General features: G+C 43.2%; 1 protein-coding gene across 1 annotated transcript; it reads right to left on the bottom strand.

The window, feature by feature from the left end:
* Positions 1 to 6674: 6674 nt before the first annotated feature.
* On the bottom strand, positions 6675 to 18469 carry reep2 (receptor accessory protein 2). The gene is made up of 8 exons (XM_026191612.2): positions 18202 to 18469; positions 16212 to 16284; positions 12995 to 13071; positions 12612 to 12732; positions 12395 to 12508; positions 11005 to 11185; positions 9617 to 9783; positions 6675 to 8598 (listed from the first exon to the last, which is right to left on the bottom strand). Exons 1-8 carry the CDS (start codon positions 18231 to 18233, stop codon positions 8527 to 8529), a joined length of 837 nt encoding a protein of 278 aa, XP_026047397.1. The 5' UTR covers positions 18234 to 18469; the 3' UTR covers positions 6675 to 8526.
* Positions 18470 to 18738: the final 269 nt, after the last annotated feature.

The following is an 18738-nucleotide window of genomic DNA, read 5'->3' on the forward strand; positions in this document are numbered from 1 at the left end:
AGCGTATAACTCACAGATTACCCCTTAATTGCATACATAGTCCTTCAAATATCCAGGTTGTTGTACCCGTCCTGACCTGGTAGTGCTGTTTTGTGTGTTCTCTTTGCTCTTTGTCGGCACAGTAATGTTCTGCCCCTCAGGCTGGAGATGTGCTGACATGTCTTTTTTGACCTCCGTAGCTCGCCTCAGATGGCGACGATTCCTTCTGAGGACTCTGCCGTTGTCCAACTCCACATCATAGGATCTGTTTCCCAGAGTGTTACACACTCTAGCCTTGGTCCATAAGTTGTGTGGTTCAAAAGGTTGGACTCGCACCAAGTCCCCTGGGTTTAATGTGTCCATGTCCTTCGCTGTCTTGTTGTAGTACTTTGTTTGTCTCTCTCTGTTTTTCATCAGTGCTAACTTGTTGTCAGTCACTGTGGGTTGCAACAATCTGTCTCCTATTGGGAGAAGTGTCCTCGTCCTCCTGCTTAACAGTCTCTGTGCAGGGCTGGTAGTTAAACCTTGTGTTGGGGTGTTTCTGTGGTCCAATAAGGCCAAATATGGATCCTGTCCAGCCAATTTCGCCTTTTTCATGAGTCGTTTGGCAGTTTTAACGGCAGACTCAGCTTTGCCGTTGCTCTGCGGATAGCCAGGTGATGAGGTATGGTGTCGAAATTCCCATTTCCGGCTGAAGTTGGCAAACTCTGTTGAGCTGTACTGGGGCCCGTTGTCAGAAAAAACAATATTTGGGATTCCCTGACGTGCGAAATGAGCCTTTAGTTTCCTAATCACAGTACTCGACTTGGTATCAGGTAGATAATCTATCTCCCAAAAGTTGGAGTAATAATCAACAGTTATTAGGTAGTCCCTACCCTCAAAGTTGAATAAATCTGTCCCCACTTTGGTCCATGGTCTAGTGGTCGGCTCGAGTGGTTTTAGTGTCTCTTTCTGTTGTTTTGCATCCACAGACCGACATATGTCACATGTAGCGATGTACTTTTTGATGTGGTCGTTCATACCGTGCCAGTAGACGCAGTCTCTAGCTCTCCTGAGGCACCCTTCTGTGCCGATGTGTGTTGAGTGAATTCGCTGGGTTATATCTGCCTGCAGTGCTTCTGGAATCACCACTCTCTCTCCCTTGAAGACCAATCCATCCTGTGTGCTCAGTTCATCCTGCAAAGATTGGAACTGGGTTATTTCAACAGGTACATCTTTCTTACAGGCCGGCCACCCCTTTTGTATTGCTTTTATCAGCGTTTGTAGTGTGTGGTCGGTTCTCGTCCCTGCCCGTATTCTGTCCATGCTTTCTGTTGAAACAGGTACATAGTCCACCATGTTGACACATTCTGTCTCCAACTCTGTCTGGCTTTTGATGCTATCCTGCAGGTAGGCCCTACTCAGCGTATCAGCAAGTAGCATGTCCCGGCCTGGAACATATGTTATGGTTATATCATATTTTTGCAGCCTTAATAGCATCCTTTGCAGTCTCTTAGGTGCATGTAACAGTGGTCTGATTGCACTCTCACAAGACGACCATATGTATATTGGTGGAATTTCTCCATCCCAAACACAATAGCTAAGCATTCCTTTTCAATTTGTGCATAACCTCGTTCAGTGAGCGTCAATGCACGACTTGCAAATGCCACTGGTTTTCCATGTTGAGTCAGAGCTGCTCCCAGTCCTGTCTCGCTGGCATCACACTGCAGCGTCAGCTCTTCTTCAGGGCTGTAATATTTCAAAACTGGGACTTGTGTTAGTTTTTCTTTCAGTCTTTTAAATGCATCTTCCTGCACGTCTGTCCACTCCCATAGGCTATCTCTGTGCGTCAGTTGTCTGAGAGGCTCACAGTCGTCTGACAGATGCTTGTAAAACTTTGATAAATAGTTGACCATTCCAACTAGTCTCTGCACCCCTTTTATGTCAGTTGGTGCTGGCATCTCTGTGATGGCCCGTATCTTCTCTGGGTCAGCGCTCAGCCCCTCTGCTGTGAGTAGATGTCCGATGTATGGTACTTCCTGTCTTCTAAGCTTGAGTTTTTCCACATTTAATTTGATGTTTCTCTCTCTGCAGCGTTCCAGGAAAAGTCTCAGGTTTCTGTCATGATCCATTTCTGCCAACTCAGTCGTCTCTCCTTTTCCAGTGATCAGGATGTCATCAGCAATGATGTATGTGCCTGGCAGGTTCTCTAACGCTTGCATCAGTTTGCGCTGAAAGACCTCTGGCGCTGGGCTGATCCCCATCGGCATTCTCAGCCAACGAAAGCGACCAAATGGTGTTGCGAATGTCGTGAGATGGCTTGACTCTTCTGTAAGCTTCACATGCCAAAAGCCATGTTTCACATCACAAACTGTGAAAACTTTCGCTTTTGACACATCTGGCAATATGTCATCTATTGTCGGTAACGGGAAGTGACTACGCTTCAAAGCTTTGTTAAGCGGTCTTGGGTCAATACATATCCTGGGTTTGCCATTTGGCTTCTGCACTGTCACCATCCCACTGATCCAATCAGTACTACCTTCCACTGGTGCTATTATTTGTCTGTCTGCAAGGCTCATCAGTTCCTCTTTCAGTGGTTTCATCATCGACACTGGGACTCTGCGTTTTGGCAGTTTGACGGGCTGCACTGTTGTGTCGATTTCCAGCTCATATTCACCTTGCAAACATCCATCTCCTGTAAATACATCCTGAAACTCAGTCTTTATCTCGTCCAACAACCATGCGTTTTTCTCTGATGGAGCTGTTGTCACTGAGCTGTTCAAAGCACAGATGTTATCATAATTAACTTGTATTAGCTTCATCGCTTCACTAGCTGTTCTCCCAAGTAGAGGTGTTTTACAATCCTCCTCTACCACTTGGAACTCGACTCTGTACTTTTTGTTGTTTCTTGGGTTTGTCAGCTTGACCTTACACTTTCCTAATGGACACAGCTTTGACTTATTGTACATCACAAGAACCTTGTCTGTGTGCTCCATTTTGATGTTCGGGTTCAACAAGTTGATGGGAATAACGTTGCAGGTTGCACCACAGTCAACTTGAAACTTGACCAGGCTGTTGCCAATCATCATGCCTGCAAACAGCTGTTCTCGTTTTTTCATGTCTGATTCTTTGATCTGGTTCACTTCTACTGCAGTCTGTGTCATAGCTGTGACAGTCATTATGTCCTCACAGGAATCCGAGTCCTGCTCCGTCACTGTGTGGATCTTTTTTCCATTTTCACTCTGTCTGCTTTTACTCCTGCATGCTATAGCAAAATGATTTTCTTTGCCACATTTTTTGCATTTTTTTCCATATGCTGGGCATTTTGATTTGAGTCTTTCATGTGCTCTTCCACAAAATCTGCATGGTATCTCTTTATCCAGTCTTTTTCTCTCTTTTTGTTTTACTGCATGCAGTTCCTCTATAGCCTGTCCCGCTATTGTTTTGTTGTATTCTCTTGAAATCTCCATTGCTCTACAAATATCTAGACATCTGTCTAATGTGAGGTTCTCTTCTCTGAGCAACCTTTCCCTCCAACCGGAGCTGTTCGTGCCACAGACGATCCTGTCTCTGATCAGTGAGTCTTTTAATTGTCCAAAGTTGCAGGTGCTCGCCAGCATTCTCAGGTCCGTAACATATTTATCAATATTTTCTCCAGGAGCCTGATTGCGTGCAAAAAATCTGTATCTCTCGACAGTCTCATTAACTTTGGGATTACAGTGTTCATCGATTTTTCTCATCAGCTCACTTACTGTTACTCTTGCCTCAGCTCCGATCAGCGTTCCACAGAGCTCCCTGCCCCGTTCCCCGATCAGATAGTAAAACAGCTTCACTCTCGCCTTTTCCTCAGCATCCGGCAGAGCTAGTTCCGTGTAGAGTGTAAACTCTTCTTTCCATGTTTTCCACGCTTTAGACAGGTTCACTGAATCCATACTCCACTGTGCGGGTGGCTTCAATCCATCCATCGTAGACGCCGCTGCGCTCTTCTCGTCAGCGTCTCACTTGCTGTCCTGAGCCGTTAGCACCTCCGAGGCTAACTAGCCTAGCTGGACACGTCGATACCGTCCGCTCAATCTGTTGTCTTCAAAGCGCGGTGTGGATCACTCTAGACCCCGCTGCCACCATGTTTCATCTTGTTCTCTCTATAAACTTCACAAGATGCTCGGTTGAACTTTCCCTCCTCCGAGGTAAACTTTTATTAAACTCTTAATAAACAGTCATGAGTCTCCGGTTCTCACCTTCCGGTGTTACACTCTCAAGACCCCGGGTGGAACACACAGGTAAATGCAATTCCCATTGCTACAATAACAGCAACCAAGAAAAGGGCAGAGCAAAAAAAGACAGGTGGTGGTCCTGCACCCCCTCGTCAACAAGTTGGTTAAGTGAATAATACCCTCACGGGAATATCGATATCTCTCAATGAGCACACTGTTGCGCTGAGCTAAAGGATCCTGTCTATCCCGCAATATACGCTGAATTCTGAAAACTCTCCTTATCAATCTTGCACCTTCCGCAATGGGTTGCTCGCGTAAACGGACAGGACATGGCTGCGACAGGCTTCCCAAATCCACCTTCGCTTTTATAGCCGTGGTCTCCCATCTTGATTACACGAAGTAATTTGCAATTACTACTCTGAAATATGAATTACATCTGTAATAATCACATACATGTAATAGAATGTTAATAGTACATTTCCCTTTTTTAGGAAATGACCTGTATGTATCTGTGTGAAATCAATGAAAGGATCAAGTGCTGCATTATCTTTAGTTACATTGATGTTATTTATTTCTGGTGAAACAGTGGTGGAATATCGCTGTTGCTTTCGTATAAATGACGCGGACATACCTGCGTGGCCGCGATCTAATCCTGTTTACATAAAGTAAACCTGCTCCCAAGCAGGTTTACGCTTACGGCTCTGTTGCTATGACAGCAAGTCCCGGATGAGCTTCGGGGAACCGAACGATCCAGGATCACGCGAAATCTTCAACAATCAAATCCAGCTAACTTACTTAGCGAGGTACGAAGAACGGACCCCTGGCGTCCACATATATGGACATCACATTTTGGGTTGTCTAGACCAAAATACTAAATTCTGCTCTACAAGTGCCTGATATCTACTTACAAGAACATTATACTGCCACTGTCCTATGGAAATTGAAAACAAATGTCCTCATATGTGGATCTCATTTTTCTCAGAAACAAAAGTCAGGTTTGAAAAAGAAAAAAAATAAAATAAAATTAGGCAATTCTTTGTTTTTTTACGTTCATCAGGTCCCAATCAGCCCAAATAGCAAATAGACATTAAAAATCAGTGTTGGGAAGGTTACTTTTAAAATGTATTCCATTACAGAATACATGCCCCAAAATGTATTCTGTAACATATTCCGTTTCATTACTCAATGACAGTAACGTATTCTGAATACTTTGGATTACTTAATATATTGTGGCGAGTTCAGACAAGGAGGAGACGGAGGTGTCGTTTGGTCTTGCTTCCCGTGAGCTAGCCAGGGAGCACAGCCGTTTATTACATTTGCAGAAGAACACACTGCCGCTAGCTAACTGCTCAGCGCGGCAACCACAACACACATAGGGCGCCCTCTGACCCCGGAAGGACACACCGTCACAGCGAGAGGGCGTCACCCGTCACCATGGTAACATACACAAAACATAACTGTACAAACAGAACCCCGAACAGCCCTGACCCGCTACAATATTATCATGCTTTTTACAACAACGTGAATGTACTATTGCTGTGTGATTTATTACTATTACTGAAGGTCCGCGACTCCGAACTGTAGTAAAGGGACCTCTGACTAATACGGCGGGGTCCCTGTCGGCTGGTAGCCGAAAAATAGCTCTACTTTGTTGTGTGGGTCAACTTTTCTTGCGAGAGACAGAGAGAGGCGTTGAAAGACTGCTCCAACGGAACTTATTGTTTTCGGAGGAAAACACGAACACAGCGTACAGTCGAGTCTTAATAGCGTACTTACAACTGGGCTCATCAGGCTCTCTTCTTGGCTGCAGTGGTTATTATTATATTTACATGCTTCCAGCTCCCGTTTTTGCTCGATGACTGCTCGTACCTTTCCACTCCCCTTTTTCTCCCTCCTCGCGCTCACAGACACATAACGTGTATGGCAGTCCATTCTCCCTGCAACACGGACTACACTGCCCATGAGGCTACATTCTTTAGAGCTATGCTTGTAGCATTCTGCCTGTTAGCTTAGCACAACAACAACAACAACGAAAAGGCGCTCTCTCACCCAGGAAACACACAGTCGCAGAGAGAGAGAGAGAGCGTCGCCCTGTAACCATGGCAACCGTAACGCTGCCGCCTGGAACAAAAGAACGTATCTGTCAAACAAAACCCAAACAGTCCTGACCCGCGACAATATGAAACAGGAAAGTACCCCAGTGTAATCCATTTATTTCAACAAAGTAACTGTATTCTGAATACCACCTTTTTAAACGGTAATAGTAACGGAATACAGTTACTCATATTTTGTATTTTAAATACGTAACGGCGGTACATGTATTCCGTTACTCCCCAACACTGTTAAAAATGCATGCCATGGAAAAGTTCGGGTTTTAGGAAGTTAAAATTAGTGTCTTTCTTCAGTGAGGTGTGAGAGGCCACCAATAGAAACAACTGAGCTAATGCCACATAGTGCTGTGTATACCATTATCATTTAGCTGGACAATCCACAGAAACACAAAAATTTAATGTTCTTTATTAGTATTTTATTGACCATTACATGACCTTGTTAGGTACCACTGTGCCGGCACATGAAATTATCCTCTTTGATGTGAAGCTTTGAGAACTGGCACAAAGAAGATACAAATGAACGTCCCTGTATACAATACTGATTTTAAACTCAAAATAATCAGCAATAAATATCTCAAAATGACACAAGATAAAAATGAAGAACGTTCTCTTCATAACACAAAATGTCTTTTCAGTATGTGATGTTTTTTTATTCAGTGTAAACATTAAATTAAGGAGAAGAGAGAAAAAAAAAAAGTCTTGTTTCCAACTTTTGGCCCTAAAATGCCAAAGATAAAATGTAAATTTACAAGCTGATTCCCTACACTGAGATGGAGTTAAATGTCTCAAGGAGAAAAGTAAACATGTTAATTTAAAATTCAATAATCACTTCTACTACCAGAAGTCTTTACTGAAGTCTGAGGTTCCTCTGGTCTCAGTCAGAACGTGTGATTTGTCAAGACTAAGAATGAAAAATACACAGAAATGATTAAAAACTGATTTAAGCCCAAAGAATGAATAAGGCAAGCAAGCTCATACTGTATATACAGTCAAGGTTACTATTTACATGTTGGTGTTTACATGTGGTTCAGCAACTTCAGCTAACAGTGGAGGTGGGCTTTGGCTCCCCCTACTGGTTCAAGAGTCACACTGCTGACAGTAGTAATGAGCACTGACCTCCTCTCATGTACTCAGTATACCTAATGCAGTGGCTGACAACCAGAAGTCCAGTAACTTTAGAAACACCCACAGCCTGCTCTCACTCTCCCTCCATATCTGAGACTAAAATAATCACTCGCAGTAGTTTTATTTGTGTCACTATTCACATATTTCTGTAGTCCATCCAAGCTTCCAGTGTGCAGAAATGCTAATAATCAGGTCAAGTGTCACCACACAGCTGGATAGGAGTAAAAGAAAACGCAGAGGTGCTGAGTCACTGTGTAATGTTGAAAGGAAATGATATACAAACATCACTTCTGTAGTGAAAGTGGATAAGTTAGCTCAAAAACACCAGCATGAAAGTCATCACTCATTGGCAGCATTGCCTTCACAGATCCAGCTGAGCACAGCTGATCATATTAATTACTAACATCACAGATCATAGTTACATATGACCTCAGAGTAGCGTCCAGACCGAGGATCACAAAACCAGCACTAAACAAATAATTCATCATCAGCACTGTGTGTGACGTGAAAGAGTGAGACCTGAACGTGGCAGAGCCAGACTCACTCAGAGGAAACAGGCTGAGGACAAGCTAACAATGAAACTTTGGACGCAAAAAAGAAAAAAGAATTAGTTCAACATTAAACAAAGACAGGATACACTGCTGTAAAAGAGTGAAGACAGGCTGGTCCTGAGTGACAGGTGTGCTGAGCTTAACAGCAGTAAGGATGGACACACTCATCCACTCATTAATTAATGTAGGCCTCAAAGGAGATTTTGCCTTTTTCTCCTTAGTTTAAAATGATGGCAAAATACCGAGAGCCCAGAGTTCCAGTTTTCAGTGCTTCAAAAGACAAACTTTGGACGATTTCTATCACACGGTCAGGTCAAGATTAGCTGAAGACTGTGGCCTGTGTGAAATCAAAAAGGAAAAAAGTCTCAGTTAAATCTCAGCTAAATTCTCCTTAAAGAGAACGAGACATAAACAAGGGCCTGTAACTTTAACAGAACTGTATTTGAAATGTATGTATGTATGTATGTAAAGTGTATATGTGCACTTGTGTGGACACCAAACAGGAGGAAGGGACTGCAGGCTGTGGGTGGAGCGAGTGGAGGCCAGTGCATGTGTGGGCTGCAGGACTCATGGTGGCGTCTCTGCGTTATTAGTTGTCGTCTTCTTCTTCACAGGCTTCTTCACTGTCTTGGTTTGAGTCTGGCCGCAGAAGAAGAAAATAAAGAGAGATTATTAGAGCTGATCAATCAAAGACTGGTAAAATGAGTGGTTTCACTAACAAGAGTACAAGTATTAGTTGCATTGTAACTGCTGCTCAAAGCATGTTTAATCTGTGTAAACAGTGAAAACAAAGTCTCCATAAAGAGCAGCGTGTGATTTCTGAGTGAACTGTTGATGCTGCAAAACACCACAGAAACATCTGATGTATATACAGTTGGTGCAGGTAATATCACTTGCCTGTGTAATTACAGGTATGATTATATGAACTCACAGGCCACTTAATTGCTTGTGAACGCATACATGTAATCTGTGGGTCAGAACTAAATGTAGGTCAAGAGGTAATGTGTGCAACACTAAATCATTTATCATCGTTTTACTGGAAATGAACTGTGTTAGTAACGAAATACATATATTACTATTACCAAATTAAAGTAGGTTAATTGTTGAGGAAGAAAAAAATACTAGGAAATACTGACAATGCTACACTTATTGGTCAGATTATTAGGTACACCTTGCTAGTACAGGGCTGGGGCCTCGTCTGCCTTCAGAATTCTTCAAGGCACAGATTCAACAAGGTGCTGTAAGATTTCTGTCCACACCCATTATCCCACATCCCAAAGATGCTCTATAGGACTGAGATCGGGTGACTGTAGAGCCCCTGGATATTTTCTCTTTTTCAGACCAGTCTCTGTAAACCTTAGAGATGAATGTGTGGGAAAACCTCAGCAGTTTCCGAAATACTCTGACCAACCCATCTGGCACCAAAAAACAAACAAATCACTTTCAAAGTCACTTAAACAACATTTTCCCTCATTCTGATGCTCAGTTTGAACTTCAGCAGGTCATCTTGACCATGTCTACATGGCTAAATGCAGTTGCTGGGTAATGAGCATTTGAAGGTGTACTTAAAGTGGCTAGTGACTGTTGTAATATACAATTTAAGAAAATTGCCCTGTGATTGACAAATCTACAAAGCGTGTATGCGTGTATGCCCTACCTCTGTCTTAGCAGCAGCAGGCTTCTTGGTTGCCTTGACACTGGTACTGCGTTTGTGCCCTTTATCTCCCACATCCTCATCAGAGTGTTCGGTCCTTGTGTCTGACAGGTCAGAGCTGTGTTGGGACGATGTGTCATCAATAAGGGACGCGGCTGCCACAGAGCGAGCTGCAGGACAGGACAGAGATTGATGGACAGTCAGTGAGAGAAGCTGAGTGTTCAGAGTGACATCACCACATGATCTGAGAGACACCAAACATCACACCTCTGCATTTTACTGCTGCCACAGAACTGCTTAATTTACAGATTTATTTGGTGTAGCCTTGAACCAGTGCATCATCACAGACAGAGCCTTTGACGCCACCTAGTGGAGACTTCCATTTATCTATTTTTTTAATAACATACAGCCACCAGTTTTAAAATAAAGAGAAAAAAAAAGGAGTCACTTCCATCTTTTTATGTGTTTGTTTTTTTGTTTTCATTTACCCATTTTCCAGAGACTCAAATTAGCTTGTGAAATCATTTTTATCCTTTGCTTTTGGGAGACATAAAATCAGAAGAACTGGTCCATTAGATTACAAAGTTTTCTTTGCAAATGTTAAATTAGGAAGGAAACTAAACTGTTTGTGTGACATCTAGAATAGAAAAAGTGTTTTATTAAATAAAATTAGAAAAATCCCAAACAGCAACTTTAGGAGCTGCAAAGCTACAACTCGTTACTTTAGTGATGATCTGCAGATCATTTAGAATAAAAAAAGAAAAGAAAAGTATTCCAAAATAAATAATTTTGAACTTGCTAGTTCATAAAAGTTAGGGTCTGCTCATTTACTAACGCCACTGCAGATTTCATTTGAACTCTGACTTCAGTGTTTTGTTTCAGCTGTTTTCAGTCTGGTTTTAGAAGTCATGTGTAAATGAACAAAAAGAAAAAAAAAAATGCATTGTACATATTAAAATGCACCACTCGGCCCCGTGACTTCATTGTTTCAGTGTCTCTCTGTATTCAGCTCACAGCTTGTACCCACACAGTTAGCCAGCCGGCAGTGCAGCGAGACACAAAGAGACCTCCTTCCAAGCCTCCCCTCCCACTGGGATCACATGTTTTCACCCTGGCTCGATCCTCTTTGCACTGCCTCCCTCAGCCACCCTTCTTTCCCCACCCTTTCTTCCCACCCTGCAGTGCTTTAAATCACATGACTCCACTTGGCCGAAGTAGTCCCAGTCCTGCTCTGAAGTTAAATAAAGGAAGTCTTCGTCGTCACGCTCTGGGTCAGTCAGCAAGCTGCAAACACAGCTTGAGTGTATTCATGCACTTGTGTACGACTCCGTGTTTCTCTACGTGAAGCTGCTGCTGATGTCGTGTGGGAGATGCGTGTTGTGCGGCCTTACTCTGCCGTGCAGCGGTGCTCTTGGCCCGGGGCAGGGTGCTCGCGCCCGAGCTCATCTCATCCATGGGGCCCCGTCTCATGCGGGCATCGGGAGTGTGCAGAGCCAGCTCGTCGTCAGCGTTGATGAGAGTGAGGTCCTGCATGCTGAAACTCCGCAGCTTGTCTGACAACACGCCCTGCCCCTGGGCGTCACAGCAGGAACAAAAACAGGCATATTAGATATGCAAAACCACCATTACTTAGAGCTCAGAAGAAAACAGTTTTCAAAAGTTCATTTTTTAAAAATCTGCCAATGATTATGTGGTGAAGCTGATTAATATTTGGAAGACCCCACTTTGGATTCTGGGAATTTTGGCTACAATTATTTAACTTACTAAACAGAATAATCAACAGGGTAATCAATATGAAAATAAATTCCAAGTGGAGCTCTAATAAAAAAAGCAGCTGCACGGACAATATTTGCCTTTACAAACAAATGTGTGTGAATACTTGAGGACATTGATAAATGCGATCTGTGATCCTGTGTTTGGGACAAATGACAAATGTTAGAGAGTGCATGTTTAACTAATATGGAATTTTGTATTAAGGAACAAACAACAAGCTTTACTATAAATACAGAACAAGTGTCTGCAGCAGCTATAAGCCTTTAGTACAGAATGATTTAGTAGCGCCAACTTCCTGTTTCGCAGCTTACGAGAACAACTGTTCGGTATCTAATAGCACGCTTCACTATTACAGTTGCAGAGCTAATCTGACGAAAGTCAGAAAAAGTTATTTAGTCCAGTCACCTGGTCACATAAAATGCACATCCACCATGAAAGGTCATCCTAGTTATTTATTGGTTGAAAACCAACAAAAAAGCCTTAAACCTTAGAAACTGTGATTCTTACAAATGTGTTGTGTATAGTCAACAAATAAAAAGATTTCAAATATCATGTCAAACTCTGACCTCTCCTTCAAGATCTATACATTGATCTGAAGGTCAAAGTGCTAATAATGATATGTAGAGCTATTTAAAACTCTTATCTGAAAGCATACACATCTGGGGATGTAGAGATTATATATATAGACCTGTCACTTTATTATGTACATTACAGTAAGAGGTCCCATTAAAGTAAATACTGCCCACAGAGTGAGCTGGCTTGGTGGACGTTTGTTAATGTTCTTCCGTGAATAGAACAAAAAACTCATTTAGAAAATAAATTCGGAGCCCACTTAATTATGAGACTAATTGTTAGAGGAAGCTCAACTACTGACAGTCATCTCAGTCCTCTTTTCTAGCTGTACAAGTGAGTTAATAACAACATTATTTACCATTTGGCCGAAGTTCGTATTTCACATGCAAACAGAAAAGCAGAGGCATCTATGTGGGTACATTTAAACACAGTCACCTTGGTGGCTGCAGTGACGGCAGCGTTAGCAGCCAGGTTGAGACCCCGTTTTCCAAACTTCATCATGGTCTCATAACTTCTGTCTTTGGCCTGTGCGATGTACTCATCTATCTCCTGCAGCACAAAGGACAGTACACAGGGAGGAGTTAGAGACGACACTGTCATATCATTTCAGTGTGGACTTCACATCAGATTTTGATGGGCTTTTTCTTTTTACCTTCTCTTTATTTGACAGGGTGGGGTGGACAAACTTGCGGTAGAGGACACTGGAGCCCTTGGTGTACGGAGACAGCAGCCAGATCACAAACGCAATCTTTAGCTCAAAGTAAAATGGAAACCTGGATAATTAAACACAGAGTTAATCAATCGGCAGAGACGTAAAGGAAACAACACACTGAGCAAAAGGTATGCATGAGTGGTGTATAGATTAGGATGCTAAAGTAGGAAAAAAACAAAAAAGATCCTTCAAGAGATTATTGTATTAAAAATCAGCAGCAGAACATTAAAGCATCTATTGATTTTTTTTAATTTTACAAGTGGTTCATTTATTATAAGCGCGTGAAGAAAGAGGGTTACAATCACAAGCAGCTCCCGACTCACCATGATAGGAGCAGGTCTGTGACTGTTTCTGCTGTGCTGAACAATGCAAACACTATCCAGTACATCATCCACTTCACCTGGACACACACACACACACGCGGAGGGAGAGAACATGATTAAAAATAGTACACGAAAACCCACAGCATCCAGTTCGCATGTGCTGAGACACGTGGCACTAAACAGAGGTTACGCACACAGACATCCCTACACAGAAATCGGACACATGCTTCAGTCCATTCGCATCACATCACTATGCATGGGCACATCTGAGACAAAGAGAGATGCGAGTCATCTTCTAAACTGGTCATTTACAGGCAAATTAACTTCGTTGCTAATATCAGATAAATCATCAGTTATCAAATACACTGATACATTCAACATAAGAACAGCTCTGAGTGGTAATGGTGCATTTAAAGACATTAACAAGCCACGGGGACGCAGCCGCGAGAATGCACCAAACGGTGGATCATTTGGCTCGTTAGAAATGAGCCAAACAAGAGAAGAACGGGGATGAGAGCAGCTCTAAAAATGGCGTCTCCCTTCTCTCCCCCTCTCACACTTCCCCGCCCCATATTCGCTCCTTCTGTGGCCGTCTGCCTGAGCAGCGACTGAGAGGGTGGGTTGCCATAGTAACCAGCCAGGAGGAGACTGTTCTCCAGTGCAAATCTAGGCTGAGGGCCAGAGTGCTGCCATCTCCCCAGCTCTCTCTCATGCAGTGATGAAGTAATCAGGAAGAGCCCCAATCAGCTGTGTTTAAAAATATCCACAGTGATCAAAAACCCAGGCACTTTCCGAACGATGAAACATTATCGTATTAAAGGGTTGGCCGGTTTCATACAATCTTCATCCTTTGGATTTTAGTCCAAACATCCAATAGACTGACTGAGCCCTTTACAGGGAACCTTTATTTCACTTTAAACCAAAGCAAATCATTCATGTGGAATCTCATCATATATGTTTCTTTTAAAAAAGTCAGTTAAACTTCAGGGATATCAATCTGTCCATTTAGGAAGCTTAAACCATTGTGAGTCAGGTGCAGGTGCTTTCAACGGGCCCACAGGAGAGGCAACAACAAGACCACCTGGATACAGACAACAGTCTAGCATCCTCTCCTGACTGATCAGTGTCCAGCTTTGCTTTTTGCTACACTCATTGTAACCAATTATAGCATGAAAAGGTACATTCATGTTCAAAGCTCCTCCAGGAGGGCACATCATGTTTATGAGTTAAACTTGTGCCCCTGAATTATTTTTGAGCAATGCAATACAGTCTGTTATTCAGTGCTGGATCCAGCACAGACATCCGTTTAAAAATATGACAATTTTCACAGGTCTGAATCATTTGCAATTGTGAAATAAATAAATAAATAAATAAATAAATAATGAATAATGTTTAACTATTAAAACAAAATACATTCTGGGGTCTAAAATGATAAAGAAAAAATGAAAAAAAATTTTGTTGAATGTTTGAGGATTTGAAATTTTGAGTCATTTTGAAAAGTAAAAACAGTTTCATGCTCCAGTGTTTCTTCCTGGTTTATTGTTGTAATCTTAGTCTCCCCACCGCCCCCGCCCCCACTTCATTCTGAATGTTTTCAGGGCTTTCTGCATTTCATTCTCTGTCTCGACTGAGTTCCCCTGCGCCTTATTTCCCCTCTTCCTAGTGTGAATTTAGGACAAATTCCAACAACCCCAATAACACCTCTACTCACACACACCGCTCACTCCTCTTGTGTTTGCATGGAGAGTCCACTATGTCGAGTGCTGTGAAAGTGTAAAGCTCTCCAGCACTAACTCTGCACTGGCGCAGATTTTCCAACCACACTCTGAAGCTGCAGCACCTGTTTTGTTTTGATTTGTATTTTCCAGCAAGTGATGAACACGATCATAATGCATCCATCTGATAGGGGTGTGAAACTGCCGAAGATTGTGTTCCTGTTTCCATCGGAGAGACGTGAGGTCAGAGCAAAGCTTGCTAATGTATTTCTATCCAACCCTTGAAGAGACCCTTCAGCATCCATGAGAGAGACTGCTTGGAGATTTGAGTATTTTCCTAATCCGGATTTCCTCTCTGCATCTTTGTTAGGCTGTGATCTAGTCTTCCTCTTGTTTCTCCAGTTAACTCCTGTGCATTTGCACCCCCCCTTTCTTTTCTGTCACTGTTGCCCTAGCTCATAGATTACAAAAGATAAGATTTGTAGATGTAGATCAAACCGACACGGAAACATGTTTGTGGGACGGTTTTGCCTCCACTGCATCAACTTTACCCAAGTGCACTCTGTGCTTAACATGCTAAACCCTTCAGTTGGTGCCCTTTTTTTAGAAAGACTCCTACAGCACCTGAATAAATCACCCAACCACATCTCTTTGCAAGAACTACGACTAGACCAAAAAGAAGACTGAAGAGTGTCGACTGTCACGGACTTTCATCCACAGTCACCAGATCTCAACTTGAAAGCACTTGAAAAATGAGGAAGCCAAACATTGCAGATAGCCAAAGAGGCTCTTTGGGACATCATCTAATCATCCTAACACGAATTATAGGATTTGCTTTAACCTTTACAGACAACCTTTTATTGTCTTTAACAACCAGCTACTTGTCTAGTGCTCAGTCCAATTCATCCCGATAGGCTCTCACAATACAGTGCACAACATGACCCTGCAATTATCAGGAGCTGCATGTAAATTCATATAATGTTAGCAAGGGTAGCGTTAAAATACCCTGAACTAAGTCCCACATTTTAAGGTCCTGTCACAATAAATGCTTCAGGTTTATAAATCAGAACTTCATAAAGATCTACGCAGAACGGAAAAAGAATCAGGAAGAATCCAAAGTGCAGGATTTGTTCCGTCTTTTAGTGTTTTTATGGTGCATAAACGCCCTTCTTTTATGAAGGCTGGTGTGTCCTAGTTAAACTGCAATCCCATGCCTCTAGCCTTGTCTGGAACACCCCGATCACAAGCATGATTCCTATTTTTGTTAGTCTTCAAATGATAACGGCCAAAGAAACGGAACGGGCATTGCAGAAAACATGACAACAGAAATTAATAAGCTTGCTCTGATGAAACAGAGCATTTCTCTGCCTCATGTTGATTCTCAACACATTAGAGGAGAAATAGCTGGCAGGCGCTCAGGGCAAAACACCCTAAAGGTCAAACAGAGCAGACAGAGCTCAAAAATGGTTTGCTGAAGTTTAGTAACCAGGGGTTATACTCACATATTCCTTCACATTCTTCGTTTTGACGGCCTTATACGAGGAGTATGCCGGGTAGAGCGTCCCAAAGGCAAGGCTGCAAAAAAAGCAGACAAGACTGGGTCAGAGGAAGGGGCTTCAGCTAGAGAACATGGCCTCTGGGTGTTGACTCTGACACCTCACAAACGCACTCCCACACAGCAGCCACATCTGCTCTGAGCTTCTATGAAACACAAAAGGACGACATGTACTTGAGCAGAGCGAGTGTCTATGTGGTTTTAATCCGCATGGTGATGCCACGAAAGAAGTGCTGGGCAGTGACTTGTCAAAACAAAGTGGCCTGATAATGAGTAGAAACAATGTAATGGAGTCAGGAAGACTGCAGTGAGCTAAAATGGAAAAAACACAGTTTCCACCAGGGGTGGGTCACCATGTGTTAGAACACGTGCACACTGGGACATTGTGCAAACACAGCCTTGTTTTTGATGTGCATTTGATCGCATCCTCTGCCACTGTGCTGATATGTGCTGATTTGACAGGATACTGAACGCTGAGTGAGGCGACAGCAGGGAGAGCTCAGATCAGAAGGGCCATGCAAGTTTGCCTACAGTGCAAACCAATAGCTGGATTTAAACCCTTAATGTAAATAAAGGTTGAATGCCAATTACATAGGTAGCCTAGCATTATTTTTTCCCCCCCTTCCTTAAGTAGGTCTTCTGTCCCAGTGTTCGACTACGCTGCTCAGTGATGTGTGCTGCTCCGTACAGTGAGCCGACATGACTCGTAGCAGGCCTCCAAGCCAGCGGGCTCCCAGAGCAGACGCCCTGTGCCTCTTTGTGTCCTCATTGAAAGCCCACTACTGACCTTACGGTCACTCTGTCCTCTTGTTCAGTCTAGGAAATATTTTAGTGTGCACTTCTTTAGGTTAGACTAATAAACTAGCTGTAAAAACAGGAGAAAAGAAACAGGCTGACCACCCTTTAAAAACTGGGCCAGATGCACATTTAAAGCACAAAGACAAGAAATGACTAATCTTGTGTGCTGGATAATCAGCGGGCATTATGATGCATATTCAAGTCACATTGTTTGCCTTCAGTAGACACATGACTACCTGAGGTGTAGTGAAGTGGAAGATGCAGGCAGCTGGAAGCCAATAACAGTAACAGTTTGCTTATGTAATCAAGGAAAAGCAGAACATTTATAGGGATGAAGCATCATTTCTACACCTGGGCCTTCCAAAGGCATCATGATGTTCGACTTTAAGGTTAGCAGTTGATGAGCACACAGTATCTGGACATTTCACTAGAGATGGGACAGCACCGGTGCAGCACTGTGAAGTGTCTGCATAATGGATCAAGATAACGACAGCTGGCTTTAGTTGAGTCATCCACACAGTGTGGATGTGGCGTGTTCAGGTGGAGGCCTAGAAGTGATCTGCTGATACCGCTTGTCCGTCTTATTAAGCCCCACTGCTAGTGGCATATGAATGGATGGACACACATCCCTGGCTGGGCTGTTGGGCTTCTTTAGCCTTGCACCACATTTTACCAACTCGTGTTGGTACGGCGCCTAGTTACATTCACAGAGGGCTATTTAAAAGTAAAAAGCAGTGGCTGGCAGCTCGGAGTCTGTTTACTTGTGTGCAGCGAGGCTGGCATGTTAAACAGGCTGCACTTTCCCTGCCAACACATTATCTGTCAGGTGGTTACAGTTACTGACTAGCCAGCCCGCGTTAGCTACGAGCGGCTAGCAAGCGCTGGATGCAGATTGTGCTGCATCATTGTGCTGATTAAAGAAACGGCTGTGGTTATTGAACACAGGAGCTTTAAACGCCCCTGTCTGAATGCCAGGATATCTAATGTATTTATTTTTCCCCTACACGTGAAGTGTATGTATAAAAAGGACAAGAAACGGACAGCCTAGCTAGTCGGCGTTCAGCATCACACAGCTGATGAAAGGAGCCGTTATGGTGTTTAAGAATAAAAAAAACAGATTCAACCCTGCCCATACTCACACAACTATCCTCGAGATAATCCAGGATACCATCTTGCTGGACCGCCAGCCTTCGAGGCTTTCCCCCCAGCTTCTAGGAAATCTAGTCGGCTAGTAAGCGGGCTAGGTGGCCCCCATTCCCCTCCAGGACGAGCTGTGATGAGAGCCAGAAGGCTGCTGTGCCGTCAGGTAGGCTAACAGCAGCTGGAGATGTGCTCTGCAGTGTGTAGCTCTAGACTGCTCTGCTCTCTATCACCACCAACACCACCGCTGATGAACACGACTGGCTCTTAAAGGGCCAGACTCACTCTGATAAATCTGTAGTTTTAGCTTCAAAATGTGGCCCATGGTGCTCCTCCTAGTTAACCAACAGTGGCGCACAATACAACCTTAGTCATCTACATTAGGTTATTAAACTACTAAAGAACTGATTTCATCCTTTTCTTTCATAATTTTGCTGTGCAATCACAGTCTGCTCACTGACAAGGACCAAAGCCGAGCACAGTCATACCAGGTTTATCCTAGTGAAAACCCACACAGTGCTGGTCTCCTTTTTATG

The sequence above is a fragment of the Astatotilapia calliptera genome, chromosome 2, assembly GCF_964374335.1.
Source record: "Astatotilapia calliptera chromosome 2, fAstCal68.1, whole genome shotgun sequence".
NCBI classification, from domain to species: domain Eukaryota; kingdom Metazoa; phylum Chordata; class Actinopteri; order Cichliformes; family Cichlidae; genus Astatotilapia; species Astatotilapia calliptera.

What these genes read in the sequence shown, in the direction of transcription:
- reep2 (XM_026191612.2), bottom strand. Translation starts at nt 18,233, where the DNA reads ATGGTATCCTGGATTATCTCGAGGATAGTTGT. An exon ending in CCCTGTCAAATAAAGAGAAG is followed by an intron (nt 12,509 to 12,611) that starts GTAAAAAGAAAA and finishes TTTGTGCTGCAG; the next exon opens with GAGATAGATGAGTACATCGC. An exon ending in CTGCTGCTGCTAAGACAGAG is followed by an intron (nt 8,599 to 9,616) that starts GTAGGGCATACA and finishes TTCTGCGGCCAG; the next exon opens with ACTCAAACCAAGACAGTGAA.